Source organism: Phocoena sinus, chromosome 10 (assembly GCF_008692025.1).
Source record: "Phocoena sinus isolate mPhoSin1 chromosome 10, mPhoSin1.pri, whole genome shotgun sequence".
Taxonomy (NCBI): Eukaryota; Metazoa; Chordata; class Mammalia; order Artiodactyla; family Phocoenidae; genus Phocoena; species Phocoena sinus.
In genome coordinates, this window is record NC_045772.1 from 24,776,648 (window position 1) to 24,800,562 (window position 23,915).

The 23,915-nt window shown below is 38.3% G+C and overlaps 1 protein-coding gene and 1 pseudogene across 1 annotated transcript in view; both read right to left on the reverse strand.

Moving 5' to 3' along the window:
- CFAP54 (cilia and flagella associated protein 54) overlaps positions 1 to 23,915 on the reverse strand; it is a 298,883-nt gene that overhangs the window by 145,625 nt on the left and 129,343 nt on the right. Inside the window, exons 33-39 of the mRNA XM_032646796.1 lie at positions 16,100 to 16,330; positions 14,207 to 14,349; positions 12,459 to 12,640; positions 10,651 to 10,878; positions 5,616 to 5,839; positions 5,381 to 5,516; positions 1,746 to 1,854 (exon numbers count right to left, since the gene is read on the reverse strand). Coding sequence (XP_032502687.1) covers positions 1,746 to 1,854; positions 5,381 to 5,516; positions 5,616 to 5,839; positions 10,651 to 10,878; positions 12,459 to 12,640; positions 14,207 to 14,349; positions 16,100 to 16,330 — 1,253 coding nt within the window. The remainder of the gene's footprint in view (positions 1 to 1,745; positions 1,855 to 5,380; positions 5,517 to 5,615; positions 5,840 to 10,650; positions 10,879 to 12,458; positions 12,641 to 14,206; positions 14,350 to 16,099; positions 16,331 to 23,915) is intronic.
- On the reverse strand, positions 6,834 to 7,326 carry LOC116761074 (annotated as a pseudogene).

A 23,915-nucleotide genomic window follows, 5' to 3' on the forward strand; every position in this document is an offset into this window, starting at 1 on the left:
ATTTGGGGATTGTTCGTGACTGCTACATAGCCCAGCCCATTTTGACTGGCACAGCTTCCAAAGTGAGGCCATCCTCAGGTCCATACTCCACAGAGCTCTCCCTGGGTGACCTCATACAAGCCCCTGATTTCAAGCGCTACCAATGTATTGGCGACTAAATTACAGATCTGCTGAGTGCCTCACTGGTACATCCAATCATATAATGGATCATTCTACTCAGCTATCATTCAGGTACCTTGAACCCAGTTATAGCAAAGAAATGTTTTCCTCTAAGCTTCCCCTCCCTTCAGTGTTTTTTGTTGTTGTTGCTGTTTTTGTTTTTGTTTATAGAATGAAGATATCACATCCATTTAGCCTCCCAAGCCAGAAACCAAGGCAACTTGAATTTCTCCCTTCCCCGTCCATCTACCTCACCTAACGAGTGCATATCTGCCCAGCCCTCTGTTCTCACCATCTAAGTCCAGGCCCTCATCATGTCTGTAACACACAAGCTGGGAGCAGCTGCTCTCCTACCTCCACATGGTCTCCTTCCAACCTCTTCCCCATGCTGCTGCCGAAAGTTCAAGAACACAAATATGATCATTTCCTCTTCCTTCTTTACATCCTTCTCACTAGCTCCCCTCAGCTCTCCAGATAAAGCTGAATCTCTTTATCCTACCTTCTAAGACCCTTTATTATCCAACTCCTGCCAACCTTTCTAACCTCAGCTTTTGCCTTTTATTTTTACATTAACCCCACTAAATTACATGGAGTCTCTCAAAAGCGATGCTAGCCGTTAACTATTATTGTTTATAGCAGGTGCAGCAGTAGACATAACAGTACAGACCTTACTACTCTACACTATAATCTCTGGTTTATTTATCGGTCTCCTTCAAGGGGCTGTAAATCAGATAACAAATCTTTAGTCTCATTCATCTTTGTATTCTCAGGGCCTTTGTATTCTCAGAACTTAACACATGGTAGATACTCACTAAATGTTTGCTGAATGACTGAACAGCTACCTGACCTACTCAAGAAATGAATGAATGAATGAATGAATACATACATACACACATACATACCAAAATCAACAGATAAATGAATGAAGGAATCCTAACACTTCCAAGGGAAGACTTGCATTTCTTTCCTATACCCAAAACATAGGAAAAGTGCAACTGAGAGAAGGCTTTATTTCCATTTTCATCTCATCCTATTGCCTCATTCCTACAAGCTGCACCACCAGAACATTCCAAAAGGGCTTACCAGCTAAAACCAAAGGAGTCATGATGTCCCCAGATCTTCTCTTGCACTCTTGTTAAAAGACCTACAACTAAACCTTGGTAATACCAATAGAAGGACAATCTATATTGATTATGGAAATGGAAGTTATTACGGGCATAAGATGGAACAAAGAAAATAGCAAAAGGTCAATTTAAAGAGTTCCCAAGTGAGATTAAAAACAGGGAAAAATGTGCAAAACAGTCTTTTCCCATCTTTATTTTTTCCCATCAGTTTCCTTTCTCCCTCTTTTTATCTCCCTTCTTTAACTAACGGATTAAACTAATAAAAACATGTGTTTTAATTTCCCTTAAGTGACATTTATAGCAACATAAGATGGTAAATATCAAATGGATTATTTTCAGTGAGATAAACCTGCAAAAGAAATTTTGCAAACACTTTAATTATGGAAGACTTGACATGCAGAACACAACAGCAAACCTTGTTTTGAAGAAAAGAGAAAGTTTCAAGCTAAAATTGGTTCCAACCTGAATAGATAAGATTTTTAAGGGAATCTGCCCCGTGTCCTACAGTTGTCACTTTATTGGTTAGAGGATTAATCTTGAGCTGCTTCCCAATGAAGTTTCGGCAGGTTATCTTAAAAAAGAAAGGAGAAAACAAATATCACTTAGGTATTTATAGCCAAAAATTTGGCTTACTTGAAATGTTCATCGTATTTTTCATTTGTTAAAAAAAAAAAAAAGAGAGATATAAAAAGATGCTATAAATAAAAGCTCCAGAGTAGTATCCAATTATGAAAACTTTTGGGGGAAAAAAAGTGGCTATATAATTTTTCATATTTCTTTTGTATAGCACAGCTGGAAAAGCATTAGGCAAATTATGTAGAGCAATTAGAATATGCTTTTTCTGATATTCTATAAATTCACTAGTCTAAATATATCTTCCATTATGTAAGTTGAAACGTATTTAAAATAGAGGCTGCTTTTTCAATGGCAGATTTCGCCCCCTACTCAAAATTAACACAATTTAAATTTCCCTGGTGAAGTTTTCCAGAACTAACTTCCTCTGTAGTATTTGTTTAAACTATTTTTAACAGATACTTGAGTCCTAAAGTTGTAAAATATCTGAAAACAGGACATTTTTAGACATAAGGTAATTCTTTTAAAAGTCCACCATCCTCTTGTCTCCATTTGTCCACTCCCACCACCATCCCCAGTGAACTAACCTAATGCTCAAAATACAACCACCCTTGAACCCCAGTCTGATGTAGATGTTGTTTCTTTATTGTCCCTTGTAGGTACTTCTACAATGAGATGTAAAGACAGTCTAAGAAAATGCAAATTCCTTCCCCCAGCCTAATAAGGCCTTACTTGACCTAGTCCTTCCCACGGCTCCAGCTTCATTTAAAAATCTTTATTGAATACCTATTATGTGACAGGCACTGCTCCAAGCTCACAGATGATATAGCAGAGAACAAAATAAGCAAAAATTCCTATTGTTGTGGAACTTATTCTAGTGGAAATAGAGAGACAATAAACAAAATATAGAGTACATTATAAAATATACTAAGGAGCTATAAACGCTATAGAGAGAAATAGAGCAAACAACACATAATTTTAAATAAGGTAATGAGGAAAGTCCTCACAGAGAATGTGATATTCAGCAAAGACTGGAAAAGCTGCAGGAAAAATCAATGTGGATATTTGGCGGGGGGCGGGCACAATTCCAAGCAGGGGAAGAGCAAATGCAAAGACCCTGGGGTAGGGTCTTCTTAAAGAACAGAAGAACACAGCAGTTGAAAGCTGCAGGGAAGTTAACAGAGACAAGTTACTGGTGATCACAGGAGGATGAGTTATGTGGGGCATTAAGGCCATGATGAAGATGTTAACTTTAACACTGAATCAGATGGGAAACCACTGCAGGGTTTAAAGCAGAGGAATGTCATGGTCTGACAGGTTTTTAAAAGGCTGTTCTATCTGCCATTAAGAATAGACTACAGGCTGGAGACAGGAGTTCAGGGAGGCTGGAAGCAAGGAAGAGAGTTAGGAAGTCATTGCATTAATCCAAGCAAACACAGTAGTAGCTTGGATGAGAGCAGCAGTGGTGGAGGCAGTGAGACGTGGTCAGATTCTGAATCTATTTTGAAGGGAGAGGATTTGGTAACCAACCTGACGTGGGGTGTAAAAGCAAGAGAGGAGTCAGGGATGCTCCAAGGTGTCTGGCCTGAGCAGCTAGGAGGATGAGGTTTGCATCAGCTGAAGTGGGCAAGACGTGGCCGAACAGGTTTGCTTGACATGTACCAAATTCGAAAAGAGACTTAAACATCTAAGAGATGATGCTGATAAGGCAATGTGATGGGTTTTTGATGGGTCAGTTTAGTTAGGCTAAACTATGAGGATGATGGGAAGGGAAGCATCCATTGTGTAGTGTATACACACTTCATCCTAGTTATTCAATCAAACACTAATCTAGGTGCTGCTGTGAGGGTATTTTTCAGATACTAATTAAAGTCCCTAATAAATTGACTTTAAGCTAGGGAGATTATCATAGGTGGGCCTGACCTAATCAGGTGAGTCTTTGACATGCTGGAAGTCTTCAGACTCCAAACTCCAAACAGCATCCAGGTCTACAGCTGCTCTCTCCTCACTGGATCCTCCCTCACTGACTGCCTATGGAGAACAGCTTCTGGCCACACCTGTAGGGTTCCTTCCTTTTCATGATCCCAACTGCCTACCCAATGGATTTTGAACTTGCTTAGTGAGCCCCCATGATCATATAAGCTGACTCCTTTTAATGAATCTTGATAGGCAGATAGATAGATCAACAGACAGACAGTTAATTCTAACTAGTTTTGCTTATCTGACTGAACCCTGACTGATACAGGCAGTCAGATATGTCAACACAGAATTCAGGAGAAAGGTCTAGCCTGGAGATGTAATTTTGAGCCACAGATTGAATTAACTCTCCAAGGGAGAGTGTGCAGATAAAGAAGACAGGAGGACCAAGAACAGAGTGTTGGGCTACACGAACACTGAGACATTGCGGAGGAGAGGAGAAGGAGGAAGAGGCAACAAAGAAGACTCAGAAGGAGCAGCCTCTTCTTTGTCCCCTCCCCCTCCTCTGCTACACTGCAGCATGCGGGCCTTCTTCCTGTACCATCTCAGGGCCTTTGCCCTTGTTCTTCCCTTGGGCTGGAATGCTCTTTCCCAGCGTATGGCCGGCCCCTTCCCACTAAATGCTTCCATCTCCAAGGGCCTTCCTGATCCCCTTGGCTCAACTTTCTACCCCCCACCCCAGCCTATCTCTATCCCACTGACCTATTTTATTTTCCTCAGTGAATTTATGATGGTCGTAAATCTTTTTATCTGTTTACATGCTTATTAACTGGCCCTACTTCCACCCTCTCTGACACTAAACTCCATAAAGCGAGAACTCAAACTGTATTCTCTCTACATAGACTATGCCAAGGCAATAAGGAACCTTTGTGAAAAGGAGAAAATGGAGTCCTCGCTGGGTGGCTGCAACCCGCCACATGGACTGGTGTGGGGGACAGGGACTGAATCCAGGACCCCCGACATACACCAGGAGCCCTCAGGCAGGACACACACTGGATATCTGAAGGCAATGGCTCTCATCTTAGGGAGTCAACACATATTTAGTAAGTTAATAAATGAGAGCATTTACATACCTCTTCCCTCCCCCTACCTAACTTAAAGCTGCACCATGATGTCCGTGGGCCTTAGGCACTTTCGCCTTTATGGGCCCACTGCTCCATCAAAAAATATTAAAAGTTATATTGTATGACTCCTTTGGTATAAACATAAATAGATGAATTATAAAAACTGAAACATTTTCTTTGACCTAAAAGTGACTTTTTTCTTCTTATTTTGAAAGAAATTAAAACATTTAGTGGCTCTAGACACTATGCCTAAAGGGTAAATCAGCCCTGACCTGAATATAAGCTCCTGTGTACCAGGACTTTATTTTTGTTTTCCCTGCATCTGGAAAATACTGACAACGAGCAACTCTCAACAATGTTTTGCTGATTTGAATGATAAATGCCTAAGTGAAAACAGGAACATTTATCTGATTCCTAAATTTTGCTGTTTACATGTGTACTAATAAGAAATCACCACTGCATGAATAATAGAGCCAAACTTACCTTCTGTTTATATTCAGCCTCATATCTTACGCAAGGCTGTTGGGTAATATCTGGGCCCTTGCACTTGGATATTCGTAGAAGAAGCTGGCGCTGTGCGTACACCAGGAGTGGCGTCACTTGCTCTGTATATCTCTCACTAGACAATGGTAAAAATATATTAAAAACAAACGTTAGTAAAGAAACACTCTTCTCAGTGAAGTCTGCCCCTGTTAGCTGCCCTTACAGCGGTACCTACTGCGAAACTGTATTGAACTGAATGGCGAGTGATACAAGTGTTTCCCATTTTTCTACTTGATATACAAGTTCCAGAGATTTTAATACAAAGTCGTGGATCCATTTCAAATCAACCACATTGACATCATCCAGAGGATGCTCAAAGGTAAGGCTAGAACCACCGTTATCATTTTTAATATTTCCATAGCAACTTGGAACACTGAACTCTCCTTCTTCTTCAACAGTCTGCAAGTAGCACATGGGAAAAAAAATTGTGTAATTTCAGATTTTACTACATGTTTTTTCTGAACACTGAATGTATAGCTAAAAATATAACATGGAAAAGAACTGAACAGAAAATAAATTTAATATTTTTATTATGCAAATCAAAGGTTGATGACACCATCCAACAGCACTTGTGCAATGATGGAAACGTGCTTCATCTGTGCGGTTCCATCCAGAAGCCGCTAAGCACATGTGGATGCTGAGATGCTGAAGTATGACTAGTGCAACTAGATTTTTAATTTTATTTAATTTTAATCATTTAAGCCTAAATGTAAATAGCACGTAAGCCTAGTCATTACTATACTTGCTGGTACATAGTCACTATTTAAGTAAGGATAGTAAACCAATAAATAAGGTAAAGTTTTGAGGAAAAACAGGTTATAGTATACACAAATAATTAAATTTCCCTAATACACTGGCTACATTCAGTTTGTAGAATAATATGTCCAATTCCCCAATGCAAAAGGTCAAACTTATGGAAAAGAAAATCTTCCAGAAGACCCTCTTTTTGCCTAAGTTAGAGGTACTCTGTAACTGTTGTGTTCATTTCCTCTAAGTCCCTGACGCATTTGTGTAAACCCCTAGAAATTTCTGAGGCAAAGCAAAGCCCGTTAGATCCGCCTACTGGCCAGACTATAGCCCAATAAACAGTACCTCAGGTCTAGCCCCTCCCTCCCATAGGATTCACAGTCCTTGAATTTGGAAGAGATCTTGAAAGTCATCTGGCTGTGAAATGCCATATGCGTACCTGAAGTCAGGCTATGAAGATGTGGGCAATAGGTGTGACATACATGACCTACATGACTTTGCCTCCTTAGCACAGTGCCTGGCACCTGGCACATGCTCAATAAAGGATAGATGTCATTTTACTGATGTTATGAGCTCCGTCCTTGTCATCTAATAATCAAAAGTCAAAGAGCTCAAGATGACATCAGTCCCATTTGTCTAAGTCCTCATGCCGTGTGGATGAAAAGCAGCAGCCAGTTATGATGACAGGTGATCGATCCAAAGTTATTGCCAAATTTGTTAACATTTCTCCATTTCTAAACCGTCCATAAAGAAAATCATACATGGGGTCATACCATCCTCACAGGAGTCCAGCAGAGCAACCACACTATCCAGATTCATATTTTCACCAATAAAAAACTAGTAGTTTTTTAAATTAGTAAGGAAGTGCTTGATTTATTCTGTAGCCTCTCATAAAAGGTTTTACTCTTTCTGGTTTCTGTTCTTCATGTCTGCCTCTGATTTCATGGAAACTCTGATTTACTTCTTACAGCCCTCTTTTTTAAAACTGATTTTCTGCAAGCAATGGTTCATGACAATATCAACACCAGTGATTACTGTGCTTTCAGTACCTTCACCTAGGGTACTGAAAGCACTGTACAGCAGAGTACATTTCCATCAATGTTATCCTCTGTCCTACTGACCATCTTCCCTTCCACCTCCAGGCGCAGCCCACTCTCGATCTCCAGGAACTTATGTCAGGGAATATCTCATGATGGCTGATGAGGGCCAGGTAAATACTTGTGATGGCAGCTGGAGAGAGATGACAGCTGCCCTGGCTTAGCAGGTGCCCAGAGCTCAGAGTGAGCATGGTGAAACCAGAGTAGGAGGAAGAGCAGGTGGAAAAAGTGATATCGAATTCGGTAAATACTTTTTCTGTATCTATTTCAATGGCCATGTGATTTCTCTCCTTTATCCTATTAATATGGTGAATTACATTGATTGATTTTCAAATGGTAACCTTACATTTCTGGGATTAAACCCCCCTTGATCATCATTTGTATATATTATATATAATTTGCATATTTTATATCTTACTGGGACTGGTTTGCTAACACTTCATTAAGGAGTTTTGTGTCTATGTTCATGAGTATATTGAGTCATACTTTTCTTTCTGACATATCTGTCAGGGTTAAGCTGGCCTCACTTCTAAAAAAAAATTGGTATATGATTTATTATTTCTTCCTTGTGTGTTTGCTAGAATGCTGCAGGGAAATATTCTGGGTCTAGAGTTTTCTTTATGTCAAGGTTTCTGATTATGAGTTCAATTTCTTTAATATATTTGGGTAATTCATTTTTTCTATCACTTCTTGTGTCAGATTTGTTAAGTTGTACTTTCTAACAGACATGTCCATTTCATCTAAGTTATCAAATTCATTAGTAAAAATTGGTCATGACATTCTCTTATTTTTCTTTTAATATATATAGGAACTGTAGCTATATCCCTCTTTCATTACTAGTATTAGTAATCTGTGCTTTTCTCACTTTCATTCTTCATCAGTATTCCTAAGATTCTGCCAATTTTAATAATATTTTCAAAAGATTAATTTACTGACTATATTTTCTGGGTTGTTTTATATCTAATTTATTTCTGCTCTTACCATTTCCTTCATTTCTTCTTATTATTTCTATTATTCTTTTTACTTACTTTGGGTCTAATTTACTCTTCTTTTTCTAGCTCCCATAGATGAACACTTAAATGATTGATTTATATCTTTCTTCCTATTTACTAAACATTTAAAGCTATAAAGTTTCTGTTAAGCACTGGCTTATTTACATCCCACAAATTCTGATACGTTATCATCAGTTGAAATACTTTTAAAATTTTCCTTGTGTTTTCTTCTTTGACCCATGGATTATTTAGAACTGTGTTATTTAATTTCCAGATATTTGGAGATTTTTCTTCCTACATTATATTAATCTGTTTATAATGTAGCAGTTAGAAAACATACTCTTTCAGATTTCAGTCTTTTAAATTTTATTATGACTTATTTTATGACTCTGCATATGATACATCTTGGTGAACACACCATGTGCCTTGTGCTCTGTTTCCAACCAATCTTAATTTGTACTGCACGTCACTTCTGACACTAACTACCCCAGAGTCAGGGTCAGACTCCACAGTTTAAGGGCTCAGTGCTCACTGGAGATGCCAGCCACAAGTCTCAGGGTCACTCGCACTTCTGACGTGCCAGCTATAAGTTTGGGTTCAATCATTTCCTAGAATGACTCAAAATTCACTGATACAGTTTTCTTATAAAGGATACAACTCAGGAACAGCCAAAAGGAAGAGGTGCATAGAGTTAGGTCTGGAAGGGTCCAAGATGAGGAGATTCTGTGCCCTCTCTCTATGGAGTCAGGGCCTGATACCCATCCGACATCAATGTGTCCACCAAACAGGAAGCTCTTCAAGCTTTGGGTGTCCAGAGTGTATTCTGAATCTCTGTTATTTGGTGCATACACATTTATGATTAGTATGTCTTCCTGATTAATTGAGCTTCTTCTCATTAGGAAATGTCCCTCTTTATCTCTCAAAATACTTCTTGATTTGAAGACTATTTTATCTAATATTAATATAGCCTCACCAGCTTTTTTTGTTTACTATTTTCATATTTTAGGCTATTTTCTTTCACTGTTTTATTTTCAATCTATCTGTTTCTTTATACCCAGAAGTGCTTCTCTCTTTTTTTTAAAATAAATTTACTTATTTATTTATTTTTGGCTGCATTGGGTCTTTGTTGCTGTGCACGGGCTTTCTCTAGTTGTGGCGAACGGGGGCTACTCTTCATTGCAGTGTGCGGGCTTCTCATTGCGGTGGCTTCTCTTGTTGCAGAGCACAGGCCCTAGGTGAGCGGACTTCAGTAGCTGTGGCATGCGGGCTCAATTGTGGCTCGTGGGCTCTAGAGAGCAGGCTCAGTAGTTGTGGTGCACAGGCTTAGTTGCTCAACGGCATGTGGGATCTTCCCAGACCAGGGCTCGAACCCACGTCCTCTGCATTGGCAGGCAGATTCTTAACCACTGCGCCACCAGGCAAGTCCCAGAAGTGCTTCTATTATGGACAAGAATACGTCTTTCTCTTTTATCCAGTCAGACAATCTCTGCCTTTTAATTAGGGTATTTAATCCACTTATATTAATATAGTTATAGATATAATTGGGTTAGATTATTTGTTATTTGTTTTCTATTTGTCCCATGTGTCTGTGTTCCTCTTTTCCTGCCTTCTTTAACTGACTATTATTTAGTTTTCCACTTTACTTTTAGCTTCCATTTGGCATTTTAGCTATATCTCTTTTTTGGTAGTTATTCTGGGGATTATTAAATGCATACTTATCACATTCCACTTGAGAGTTAATACTGTACCACTTTATATAAAGTTTAAAAACTTATGACAGTTTAACTTTATTTGCCCTCCCAGTCTTTTGTGCTATTGTTGTCATATATTTTACATCTGAAAATGTTATAAACCCCATGACGCAAAGTGTTTATGTGTTTACTAATTTTCAGTGTGCTTGGGTTGCATGATGTTTGCATTTTTTTCAATTTTATTTTCATGCTTTAAACCACAGTGTGCTAGATTTGAGATGGCTGTAAACTCTACCACGTCTAGTGTAACAAAACATGGACAGATAAAGCAGTGAAATAAATATCAACCAACAAGCTACATGATCTGTCTTAGGGTCTGTTTCTTTCTCTGTCAAAAAGATTGCTATGAGGATTAAATGCATTTAGATTAGTTTATGCAGAAGCTGGAGCTCAGTGAATGTTACTTTCTGTTCCATTTAAGAAACTGAATTTTCAGGCAGATATTTGTAATTAACATCAATGTACTGGTATATACTGTGAACCAAATAACAATGAGAAACAAATGAAATACAGACAAACCAAATAACTCAAGCAAAACATTAATTTCTACTTATCCCAAGCTGCATGGTACAAAGAATTTGTTAATTAACCTACAATAAAAAGAATTACCCAAATACTCTTACCTTAACAGAACTGATATTTGGTAGTTCTATTAACATGTCAATAAGTAATTCTGCCCCCAAACAGAATGGTAAAACAAAAGTACAGAGGAAACTGTCCTGGCTAATAGGAAATGTTTCATACAGATCCACTGCTTGTTTATGAAGTATCTGTAGCTCCTGAGTAAAGTTCCAAAGAGCCCGACAGCAGTTCTGAAGCAGAGTCCAATAGCCGCCACGATGAGCGAGAACCTAAGACAAACACAACATTCAAAAGATGCCGAAGTTCCCAAAGTTATGGATCTCTGAACAACTTCCTCTTCCTGCAAATATTCTACATCAATAGTAAGAGTAACTAACACCATTTGTTATATGCTACTTACATGTGCTAGACACTGTGGTAAGACATTTATATGCATTATCTCAGTTCATTCTAATGACAACTCCTATGAAGTATTCTCCTCAATTTACAGATGAGGAAATGGAGGCATGGGGCTAAACTGCCCAAGGTTATGCGTCTACTAAGTGATGAGCTAGGATTTGCACACCAGCGGTCTGACTCCAGCACGCCCATTGTTCTAGGTGCTGGGAATGTCACAGCGAGCAAGGGAAACTGGGCTTGCCCTCGTGCTGCTTCAATTTATTAGGAGAGACCAATACCAAATAAGCAGACAAATAAAAATACAACTTCAGGGAATGATAAGTGTTGTAAAGGCAAATAAAGCAGAAATGACTCAGAACGTGATGAGGGTGAGAGGACAGGTCCTTTTATACAGGGTGGTCAGGAGAGAAGTTCTCTATGAGGTGACATATGAGCAGAGCCCTGAATGTTGAGTTGAACAGGTCATGTGAAGGTGGGGGTGGGAGTGTTGGGAGAAGAACATTTGGGGCTGAGGGAATAGCAGGTGCAAAGGATGGAGGGTGAACCTGAGGGCTGAGGAGGGAGCAAGCTTAGTGCTTTCAGAACCACAGAGGGGAGAGTGGACTGCACAAGAGCAACAGGAGTGGGTCCTGAGAAGTGAGCAGAACCCAGACCTTCTAGGGCCCTGAAGCTGGTACAAAGGAGCAGAGGATGCAATGCTCATGGTCAAGGGAGGTGATGTGGGTTTACTTTACATTTTTATAAGGTCACTCTCTCTACTTCAGGAAGAAAGTGGGAACGTAAGTATTCCTTTCTCATCTAGAAAGAATAAATTTCTTCTCATCTCTTGAGAAGTTTGAAGTACATCTCCTTCTTGCTATGAGAAAAAGGAAACAAATTTCTTTGTAGCTAATGATTCTGAGTTTAATAATCTATCATATAATATTTAACAAGAACAAGACAAAAGCGTTTGACAGAAGACACAAGTAGCCTGGAGAAAGCAGGAGGTCAGGGGGGAAGGGACAGGGCTTCCCCGTGGCCTAGAAAGATCTTCCCCTGTGCTAGAGGGGAGAAAGGAGTCTATGGTGCCCAGGAGGGATCAAGAGCCCGAAGAAGAACCCCTGGTGTCACTGGAGAAGCCCATGTCCCGAGTGTGGCTAGAAAGCAGCAGAGGGGTGCCTGAATATTCATGGAGACTTTGTAGACAAGGACAAAGGCCACCTCAGCTCTGGGTGGATGTATGACTATGACTAAATGGGCTTTCCCTCCTCCCTCACAACTTGACCAAATGTGAGACCTCAGTCCCATGGCAGGCAAGCCTTACAGATGACTGACATAAAATCCAGCAAATTTAATTTCACAAATGAAACTAAAATTATGGATAATAAGTAAATAAATGTATCATACATGCCCAAATTCATGGGCTGAGATTTACATCCACTACATTAACAAATAAGAAGGACCACCTTACCATTGCTCTCCTGCAATATAAGAAGATTTTCATAAAATGATCCAAGAGACCCACATTTGCTGAGTGATCCTTTTCTTTACCACTGAGACCTGATTGAGAGTCTGATTCATAACCTGTTTGTGTCTTGGAAACATTTTCATCACTCATCTTGGAATTAAGAAATGCCGAAAATTCTTCTGCATCTACAGTACAAATATAAAGTATAATATTATTGAAAAGAGAGTTAAGTTCCAGGAAACACAACAGGTGACTAGCATCAAATGAATAATTCAGATAACAAGCGCTACATAAATTTGGAGAAAGGACAGAATTATCATGGATATGCTGAACCCGGGAAAGTTTCCAGAGAAGGAGGCTTTTAGATTAGGTCTTAAAGGGTGATCATGATTTAGCTACGTGGGAAGAATATAGAGAACATTCCAGGCAAGGGTGATGGCCAAGGGAACAATGCAGAGGCAGGAATGTCATGCTTTGGGGGAGAAGAATGACGGGATCCCACTGTTCCTTAATTTCCCCGCAAACAGGCCATTCCCTGGACACACACGCCGGAAGGTGAGGAGCATCCCCTGGTGTCAGGCAGTGCAGCAACCCTGATCACTCGTTCTCCCGCTGCTGTGCTATAAAAACACTGAGGATTTCTCCTGCCACAAACACTCCCTTACTAGAACTCTGCATTAAATAATAAGTCTCAATAGCAGAATATTTTATTGCCAATTTCATGGGAGGTCTTAGGGAGCTACTTTAAAAAAAACTCAAGAAGCTGTATATATTGTAATGTACATACAAAACTTGGACTCTTTCTATGTCCACGGAATTTACTTTCAAATACTTTAATAGTCCTGGTATGACATGCAGGTACCAGTTAAACTTAAACTATACCCTAGAAGAAATTAAAAAGCATGTTAAGTACCTCAAATCTGAATCAAACCCCCTGGGGCAGTTAACCAGCATATGAAATATCCCATCCAGCAATAAGCCATATAGGATTTAAAATGCCATTTTTGAAAATCTATATAAGAGGGTTTGTACTAGCATAAAGATATTAGAAATAAATTTTTATTTGTGAAATGAGTGGTATTCAAGATAGGTGATTGTTTAGAAATAGTGTCATCAGTGCAACACCCAGAGAGCCCTGTTCACCTACATCTCTCCACGTCCTGGAGGCCCCCGTCACCTGACCAGAAGACAATATTGGTTGGTCCTGCCATTAGGGTATCACTGCCTTCATCTTGGAGACAGCTTTCATGGAAAGTGATAATTACAGCTCCTAAGGCAAGAGTGGACTGCCCTGAGTACAAAATCAGAACTATGAAACAGCTGCATGATGTTTTCATGCCTGCTTGCATCAGTATGTTTGGTGGAATTTGTTCTGAAACTTACTTCCACTAAAACATAAAACCTGACAGCAAGTCTTCACTTACCTTGACCACTGGAGGCTACCAATATTTTTTAAAAGAACATTATATTTGCTGAATGGCCAAATTGATTTAGGGGAGAATCCTACATAAATATTTCCAAATATATATGATGATGCCACAAAAATGTAGAAATATTTTTAAAAAATAGAGTAAGAATCTCCTACAAAATATCACAACTCAACTAAATTCCTAAGTCATTGGAAAATGATGTGTGTAGCTCTGTGTCTATGGGGGGGGTGTACGTGTCAGGGTATGTGTGTATGTATGTGTTTCATTTGTGAATTAAAAAATCTAAAGACAATTTGATAGCATAGAACATATTTATTTTACCTGATGATAAGTGAGCCTTTCTTTTTTTAGCTGTAAGAAGGAAATCAAGTATCACTTTATAGTTTTCTAGAGTCAATTTTCCTGTTGGTAATACTGTTCCTGAATTATACAGTGAGAACATATTAGGATCAAATGATCGGAAACTGCAAAGGGGAAAAAAACTCATTAAAAGAACAATATAAGCAAAATTGAATTAATTCTGTCAAATACCAAATAAATAAATACATGTTTTAATAAAATGGAATTTAGCACCAAGTTACCCTGATACAAATTTGGTCACTGTCTAATTTTTGTGCCGCCAAGTAATCATGCACAAATGGCCGTGTGTGACCGGCAGGTCGGAGAAGAAGAGCTCTCGGTGTCCAGGGGACAGTGAGGAAGCCCATCTGATCTGAACTGTTTTCCCTTTCACAGCCTCAAGAATGGGTCACTTTGCCAAAAGCCTTCCCTGTTAGTCAAGCAATCTAACTGCTTCTTAAATGCTAACCTGGTCTAGCCCACATAGACCAGAATTTTACTTTAAACAAAATTCTGGAGAAATAGAAACTGGATCAAGTTCATTGTGGGTGTCAACCTGCATATTGTTCACTGGATTACTGAAATAAATACCCTCTTAATTCATATCCCTGTCACCATTCTTTCCTTCCTCCAATCCATCTGATATGTTGCTGTCAGAGAAAGTGCCTATCATAGACCTGCTTAAAAAAAAAAACAACTTAATAATCTTCCACTGTATATAAATTAAAGTTGAGATTTAATAGACTGTTAAGACCCTCCAAGATCTGGTACTGATCTACTTTCCTAATCACTTCTCACCACTCCCTTTCACATGCCCTAGATTCTGGTCAGACCCCTGGGGGTTCCCATCCTGTGTTTCCTACCTGGGCTCTTGACTCACTCTTCCACCTATCCGAAATGCCTATTTCCCTACCTGCACATTTCTAAATCTTGCCTGTCCGTCAGGACCCAAGGCAAGTGGCTTCTCCCCGTGAAACCTTTCCTGTTAGTCTCATCAGGAGAAAGCCTCCTCCCAAGGAACAAAGACTTTATGTGCACTTCACTTTTTACCATTATTTACAATTATTCGTGAACATTTGTGAGCCACACTACCAGACTCCAACTTGTATATACTGCTCACCTTTGAATGCCCAGGTACTTATCTCAGCACCTGGTATCTAATAGGTGCTCAACAAGGTTTTTTTTTTTTTTTGGCCACGCTGTGCACTTGCAGGATCTTAGTTCCCCAACCAGGGATTGAAACCCAGACCCACGGCAGTGAACGCTCAGAGTCCTAACCACTGGACCGCCAGGGAATTCCCTCAATGAGTTTTTTTTCTGTTGTTCTTGTGTTTTTAAAGAAAGACTCTGGTTACATAAGAGTTACTGTGGTTACATGGTATTCCATATTACGTATTTATGTTCTTTTTTTTATCTCCTATAAACAACACTTTAGCCAAAGACAATCAACAAGAACTGGAAAATGTCTTTGGAATTAATGACAGAAAGTTTACATTGTATGAGAAAATACAATCTGTGTTTATACAGGCTTAAAATATACCTCTAAATGAAACAGAGATTTGCCTAATGACTACTAATATAATTTCTGTACAATTAATATTAAACTTCTCTTGGAAAATTCACTTTCCCCTTTCACTGAAAGCTATATTGACTAATATATTCAAAATATATGCAAATTAGTACTTCATAAGCACTTCAGCACTCATTTGGAAAAGATTCCGAGATAAGAAGTTTAAAAATATACCAAAGGTCAGTACAGACTGAAGCACTTTGTAAACCTCTTTAAGTTATCATCAGCATTGGAGCCCTGCTCATAGAAATACAACCCATGTACTTGAGACTAAAGAAGTATTATTCATTGATAATATACTCTACCTGACCATTACCAATGACGAACCAAATTTCATCTTTGTATGTTCCCCCAGCTTTGTTAAAAGCAGATTGAAGTGTGCGCTTGCCAGATACAGGTTCATCTGAGCTTTCCAGGGCATCTCCTCAAGAAATATTTGATGAAACCTCTTCTTTTTAACGTAATTTAATATTAAAGGATTCAAGTTATCTACCAGGAATCGATGTGCTACTTTTCGAACATCAGCTCTCTTATTTCTGCAGAGGGAGAAGGAAGTTTTAAAATTATACAAACTTCCAGACATTTAACAAAGAAGAATGATTCCAATTTGTACAAAATACATCAAGAAGTCACCTGACTGCCCTTATGCAAATGTTTCTGGTTTATCTGTCATTTCCTTAGCACTAAAAACGTGAACTAGGACAGTGAAGCAGGCACAAGGATAAACACTAGGGATGAAGACACTATGAATTGCCTTCAATTCTCTCTGATGTCTGTGTGCTAGGCTCAAACCAAACAGCGCTTTTCTTTTCCGTCACCAAAAGGCCACTGAGATTAGACAGCTAAATTATAACATTATAATGTTCACATTCATCAACTAACTTCAATATTAAACAAGAAAATCATTTCTCTGTTCTGTTCCTTAAGGGAAAAAAACAATGGAGACAAATTTTTTCTAACATTAGTTAGCCTACAGAGGAAATAAAACAGTCAACTATACAACTATACGTGAAATAACTTCATACATCCATATGCAGTGTGCTCTGGAAAAAACTAATATCTCAAAATTTAGCTAATAGTTTAGGTTTTAAGTATAACATATATTCAATTTGTTTCAAATTATTCCTATCAAAATCTCAAAGTAGCCCACCTAATTTTTTTTTTTGCGGTACGCGGGCCTCTCACTGCTGTGGCCTCTCCCGTTGCGGAGCACAGGCTCCAGACGCGCAGGCTCAGCAGCCATGGCTCACGGGCCTAGCCGCTCCGCGGCATGTGGGATCTTCCCGGACTGGGGCACGAACCCACGTCCCCTGCATGGGTAGGCGGATTCTCAACCACTGAGCCACCAGGGAAGCCCGGAAACTACTTTTTGATATGTAGTGTTGACATTATCATTCAGTGCTAAATATTTTGTATTTTGTTCATGACTTCCTTTTAATCCAACGTTTTTTGAGTTTTTGCTGTTGTTTGGTTGTCTTAAGTAATGTTTTTTGGTTTCCAAACAAATTGAAATGTTTTAAATAACTCTACCTTAAAAATTAAAAATACAATTTCCAAAATAAAAATCAATCTTATTCCTGTGTGAAGAGGTCAAGTCACCTCAAAAGGCCAAGGAGAGTGACAGGACTACCTGCATCTTCCCCGCCACAGAGGATGAGATCATACAGGGAGATACTTCTCACTTTGGCGTTAGGATCATTTTGAGCTGGAGGTAAACGAGAATGAACAGATGCAGAAAGATGCCTTCTTGGAGGTTCCCTTATCTGATAGAAAATAGAAACTTCTGAAAAATGAAGAATGCCATAAATCTCCTCTCCTGGGAAATTTTATGGCCATGAAGAGTGAAAATCAGCGTCAAGATGGACCTGCCCAAACAAGTCTTACTCCAATAGTTTCTCTCATATTTCTACCAGAGTTTGCTGCCCTTGAAAGCCTAAACCCCTTTTCCTTGTTTTGTCACTTTACTATAAATTTGTTGTTCTTTTGTTAAGATGCCATAGAAGCCCAAGTCCTAACTACCCCTTTGAGTAACTCATCACTGAGTTCTCCCATGCATATGCAAACATTAATAAACTCCTGTTTGTTTTTCTCTTGTTAATCTGTCTTTTGTCAGTCTAATATTACAGAGTCCCAGCCAGGGAACTTAGGAGGGTAGAAGGAAAAATAATTTTTTCCTTGCCTAAAATCTCAATGAAGCTGGGAAGTAATAAGAATAAAAGCAAAAATTAAGGGCAAGGAAAATAAACACAATAAAGAAGACTTACAAAGACAAAATTTGGTTCTTTGAAAAAATGGGGAAAAAATAGACAAACCTCTGACAAGATAAATCTCAAAAATATGAAAGAAGACAAAAATTAATGAAGTTAGGAATGAAATACAGGGTGTAACTGTAGATATAGCAGAGATTCAAAAGATAACATGAGAATATAATAACGTTTTATGAAAATATATTTGAAAATTTAGATAAAATGGATAATTTCCTAGAAAATAGAATTCATCAAAAGGAACTCAAAAAAAAAAAATCACACGGGCTTCCCTAGTGGCTCAGTGCTTGAGAGTCCACCTGTCGATGCAGGGGACACGGATTCGTGCCCCAGTCCGGGAAGATCCCGGATGCCGTGGAGCGGCTGGGCCCGTGAGCCATGGCTGCTGAGCCTACGCGTCCGGAGCCTGTGCTCCGCAACGGGAGAGGCCACAACAGTGAGAGGCCCGTGTACCACAAAAAAAAAAAAAAAAAAATCACAGATTCAGAGTGGCTATTAATCTTAAAGAAGTTGAATCAGTAGGTAAAAAATGAATGTATGTGTGCAGACATAGTATGTTATAATAAAAATACATATTTGGTCTTTGTCCTTTGTTCCAGGTATAGAGCTCCTAAAACTTGGAGTTTCCTGAGTGATAGGAGTTTCTTGTTATTCATGATGGAACACACCTGAGTCTAGTAAGGTACTAGACTCAGGTGCTAGTAAAGTGACTCAGGGTTGGGTCCCTTAGAGAGCCTCTGGATAGGGGCTGGTCACCATAAAAATCAAACACATGATTACTAAGTGGAACTCTCAGCCCCAACCCCCAGTCTCCAGTGACTGCAGATTGGGTTTTTTAAAAACCTGTGAACAATAAGGTTCAGAGAACTTCCAGGTTGGTGAACACATCCACTTGCTGGGAGAGCGATGCATCACAACTTCTCAGGGACAGAGGTTCCTGTGCTCAGGACCCTTCCAGACACTGTCCTATGAGCCCCTTCATCTGGCTGTTCACGTGCATCCCTTATAAACCAGTAAACATTAAGTAAAATGTTTTTCTGAGTTCTGTGAGCCATTCTAGCAAACTACTGAACCTGAATGGGGTGAGGCGGAATTATGGGGACCCCCTAGTTTGTAGTAGGATGGGCAGAAATGTGGGTAGCCTGGCCATCCCATTTGTGGCCGGCATCTAAAGCGGGGCCAGTCTTGTGGGGCAGGGTCCTTCAACTTGTGGGATCTGATGCTGACTCCAGGTAGATATTATCAGAATTGAATTGAATTTTTATGCTATAGCTCTGTAAGATGTTACCATTAGGAGAAACTAGGCAAAGGGTTTTGTATCCTTGGATGTAGAATATCTTTTTGGACAGTTCTTCCAGTCTTTTTTATCAATGGTTGTTCAGCAATTAGTTTTAATTCTGGTGTGCTTGTGAGAGGACGTGAGCCCAAGGTCCTTCCACTCTGCTATCTTGTCCCAACTCCCTGAGAAGTGGTTGGTTTTGGAAGACACATACCGTTGGAGTCAAAAGTGTGAGAAAAAGACACTGTGCACGGTTTAACATTTATGTATTAATGTAATTCACTGCATAATCAGATTAAAGGAGAAAAAAATCTTAGTGAAGAAGAAATATTCAACAAGACCGAACACAATTCAGAAGAAAACTTTCAGAAAACAAGAAATAGAAGACAATTTCCTAAATTTGATAGAGTATCTTCCCAAATCCCACATAAATATACCCACATAAATATGCCCAACTGATTTTTTGCGAAGCTGCAAAAGCAAATCAGTAGAAGGAGGACAGTCTTTCCAACAAATGGTACTGGAGCAGTTGGATATCTATAAGTAAAAAGATAAATCTCAATCCCTTATACAAAAAGTTAATTCAAAATGCATCACAAGTAAATATAAAACATAAAACTTGGGGAAAGAATATATGACCTAGGGCTAGGCAGTGTTCTTAGATTTGACACCAAAAGCACAACCGATTAAAGGAAAAATTGATAAGTCAAACATCATCAAAATTAAAAACTTTTGCTCTGTGAAAGACTGAGAAGAGGATGAAAAGGCAAGCTACACACTGAAAAAAGAAATTTGCAAACCACATATCCAACAAGGGCCTTGACCTATACCTAGGATATATAAAGATCTCTCAAAATTCAACAGAAAAACTAAAAACAAACAGTCCAATTAGAAAATGAGCAAAAGACATGAACAGACACTTCACTAAGAAGATATATAGGAGGCAAGTAAGCACATGAAATGAGGTTCAATATCATGAGCCTTTACAGAAATGCAAATTAAAGCCATGAGACATCACTAACACCTATTTTAATGACTAAAATAAAAAATAGTAATACCACTACCTGCTAGCCAGCATGAGGAGAAACTGGATCACTCAAACACTGCTGTGGGGATGTGAAAAGTACACCCACTCTGGATAAAAGTATGGGATTTCTCACAAAGTTAAACATGCACTTACCATACAATCTAGCAACTGCGCTCTTGGCCATTCATTCCAGAGAAATGGAGATTTATGTTCACACAAAACCTGTACATGAATGTTCACAGCAGCATTATTCCTAACAGTCAAAACAATCCAAGCAATCCAAATGGCCTTTAGTGTGTGAGTGGTTAAACAAATTGTGGTATATCCGTGCCACAGAATACTACTGAACGATAATAAAGTGAACTAGTGACGCACACAACTTGAATGGGTCTCAAAGGAACTGTGCTGAGTGGAAAGAAAAAGCCAATCTCAGAAAGTTACATACTGTGTGATTCCATTTTTATAACATTTTTGAAATTACAAAATTATAGAAATGGAAAACAGATTAGTGGTTGTCAGGGGTTGGGAGGGGGAGAGGAAGGGAGGTGGCTGTGGTTATGAAAAGGTAGTAGGGGGGCTTGGCGGGTAGATCCTTATGATAGAGCTGTTCTGTTTCTACACTATGGTGATAGTCACACAAGTCTATAAATGTGATAAAATTGCATAAGACTAAATACACACACTCATATGATGGCACATAGAATTGCTATAATCTGAATAAGGTCAGTAGATTGTATCCATGTCAATTTCCTGTCTGTGCTATTTTTAGTTATGTAATTAATACTAGGAGAAACTGGGTGAAAGGTATACAGGTTTTTTCTGTATTACTTTTTGAAACTGCATGTGTATGTACAATTATCTGAAAATAAAAAGTTTTTAAAAGTGCATGTTACAACAAGGATGTCCACAATCACAAACTCCATTCAAGATTAAACTTGACATCCCAACCTGTAGGCTAGACAAAGAAGTAAGAGGCTTGAGTGTTAGAATGGATTAAGCGAAACTTTCATTATTTGTTCACAGTATGACCGTCCACACAGAAAATCTGTAACTATGGATAAATTACCAAGTTGTACAGAAGATCGAGTTGTTTATAAATCAATCATATTCATATATAAAAAACAGAAGTATTCAAAAACATAATTTTAGAATACCATTTACACAAATACCAAAAAGCATTCCTTTTATGTAGCTAACAAAAGATAGATAACAGCTTTATGGAGAATATCATAAAAATTTATTGATAGATATTAAATAGGATCTAAGTGTGTGGTCTGTCTACTAATAGAAAGATTCAATGTTGTTTAAAACAATAACTTTTCAAACCAATCCATATATTCAATTCTATCCCCATCAAAATCACAAGTTGTTATTTCTTTTTATTACTCACAGCTATTCCAAACTATTTTGTGGAAGAATATCTAAGACGTGCATGAAGGAAAAGAACATCCTGGAAAGACTTCTCCTATCAAGACAATAAAACTTAATTTAAAACCAAACAAAGTATGATAGTATGATATTGACTCAGGGATAGACAGACTAATGGGACAGGAAAAAGATTCCAAAACTACATATAAGACAACTTGCTAAATGACAAAAAGTGACAGTGATGACAGAATAGACTACTCAATAAAGGGAGCTAGTCAACCGGGTATAATGAAACTATAATGAAACTGAAAAAGAGGGGGAGAGGGATTCTTCCTCTCACCATTCATAAAAATTGATTAGAGTTGGATGCAATTCCTAATTGTAAAATCAAACATTTAAATTGATGAAGAAAATACCTTACTACCTCAGAGAAGAATTTCAAAAATGATAAAGAGAAATGTTGATACATTTGACCCAATTAACAGTTATAGCTTTTGATTTAAAAAAAGATGACTTTCAGGGACTTCCCTGGTGGCACAGTGGTTAAGAATCCGCCTGCCAATGCAGGGGACATAGGTTCAAACCTTGGTCTAGGAAGATCCCTCATGCCGTGGAGCAGATAAGCCCGTGTGCCACAACTACTGAGCGCAGAGCCCACAAGCCACAACTACTGAAGCCCACATGCCTAGAGTCCGTGCTCTGCAACAAGGGAAGCCACCGCAATGAGAAGCCACACACCACAATGAAGAGTAGCCCTGCTCGCCACAACTAAGGAAAGCTCGCGTGCAGCAACAAAGACCCAATGCAGCCAAAAATAAATAAATAGATGAATGAATGAATTAAAAAAAGATGACTTTTAAAATGTAAATGGATGAGCCTCAAACTGGGAAAAGCATTAGTATCCAAATTTCTAAAAATAAATGAGAAAACAAAAGTTGCAAATGTGCAAAGGATCTAAACAAGCAGTCTTGAGAACAGAAAAACCCTAGGGTTTTAAAAAAACATGAAAAGCTGCCTAACCTCATTAGTAATCAAAGAAATAGAAATTAAAATAACAAGGAGAGAAAATTTCACAGCTCATAGGTCCACAAAAATTTGAAAATTTGATAATAACATTAAGTATCAGGGAAGATGCTGACTAAGGGAAACTTGACACACCACTGATGAAAATTTTAAAGCAATTTAGCAATATCTAGAAATGTTAAAATGCTCATATCCTGAGAACTACACTCTTGTGTATTTACCCCAGAAACTCTCACATGTGCATATGGAGATATATATAAGAATGTCCTTTGTAGCACTGTTTACATAATGGAAAGTTGGACTAGACTTGTGTATAATCAACATGAAAAAAATCTCACAAACATAATAGTGAGGAATAAGAGCAAACTGGCAAAAAAATTTGTAGAAAATAATACTGTATGTTATTTCGGGGCATATACATATATAATTGAAGTATAAAGTCACTTATAAGCACGATAAATGCCAAATTTTGGATTGTATTACTTCTGGGATAGAGGGGGACAGAAATGCATCCCAAACTCTTTATATGGTATGCTGCATATTGGGTACATGTTCATTTGTTATATTATTCTCCATACTCATCTAAAATATGTCATAATTTAAATAAAGAAAATGAAGGGATAATCAAACAGAACGTAGGCAAATGCAAACAAAAAGAAGAGTGGTTTAATTAATATTTATATGTTGAAAATTAAGATCAAAATCACTAAACAGGTAAAGGAAAGCATTAAATAATGAAGGTAAGGTATATAAAGAATGTATGAGAATCATAAATGTGTACTTGTGACAATAAAAGCTAAACACACCATGATAAGTTTTATGGTTTAAGTTTTATAAACAAGAACATTATCTGCCAATAATTAAAAGTAATTTACCAGTTTAATCTCCTGGCCACTCTTATCTAAATTACTGCTATCACCATCTCCACTCCAGGCCAGTTACTCTATAGTATATCATCCTGTTCATTTATTTTATAAAATTTATCAAAAATTTAAATTGTCTTGTTTCTTTTGCACAACAAAGGAAACCATAAACAAGACAAAAAGACAACCCTCAGAATGGGAGAAAATATTTGCAAATGAATCAATGGACAAACTATACAAACAGCTCATGCAGCTCAATATCAAAAAAAGCAACCCAATCAAAAAATGGGCAGAAGA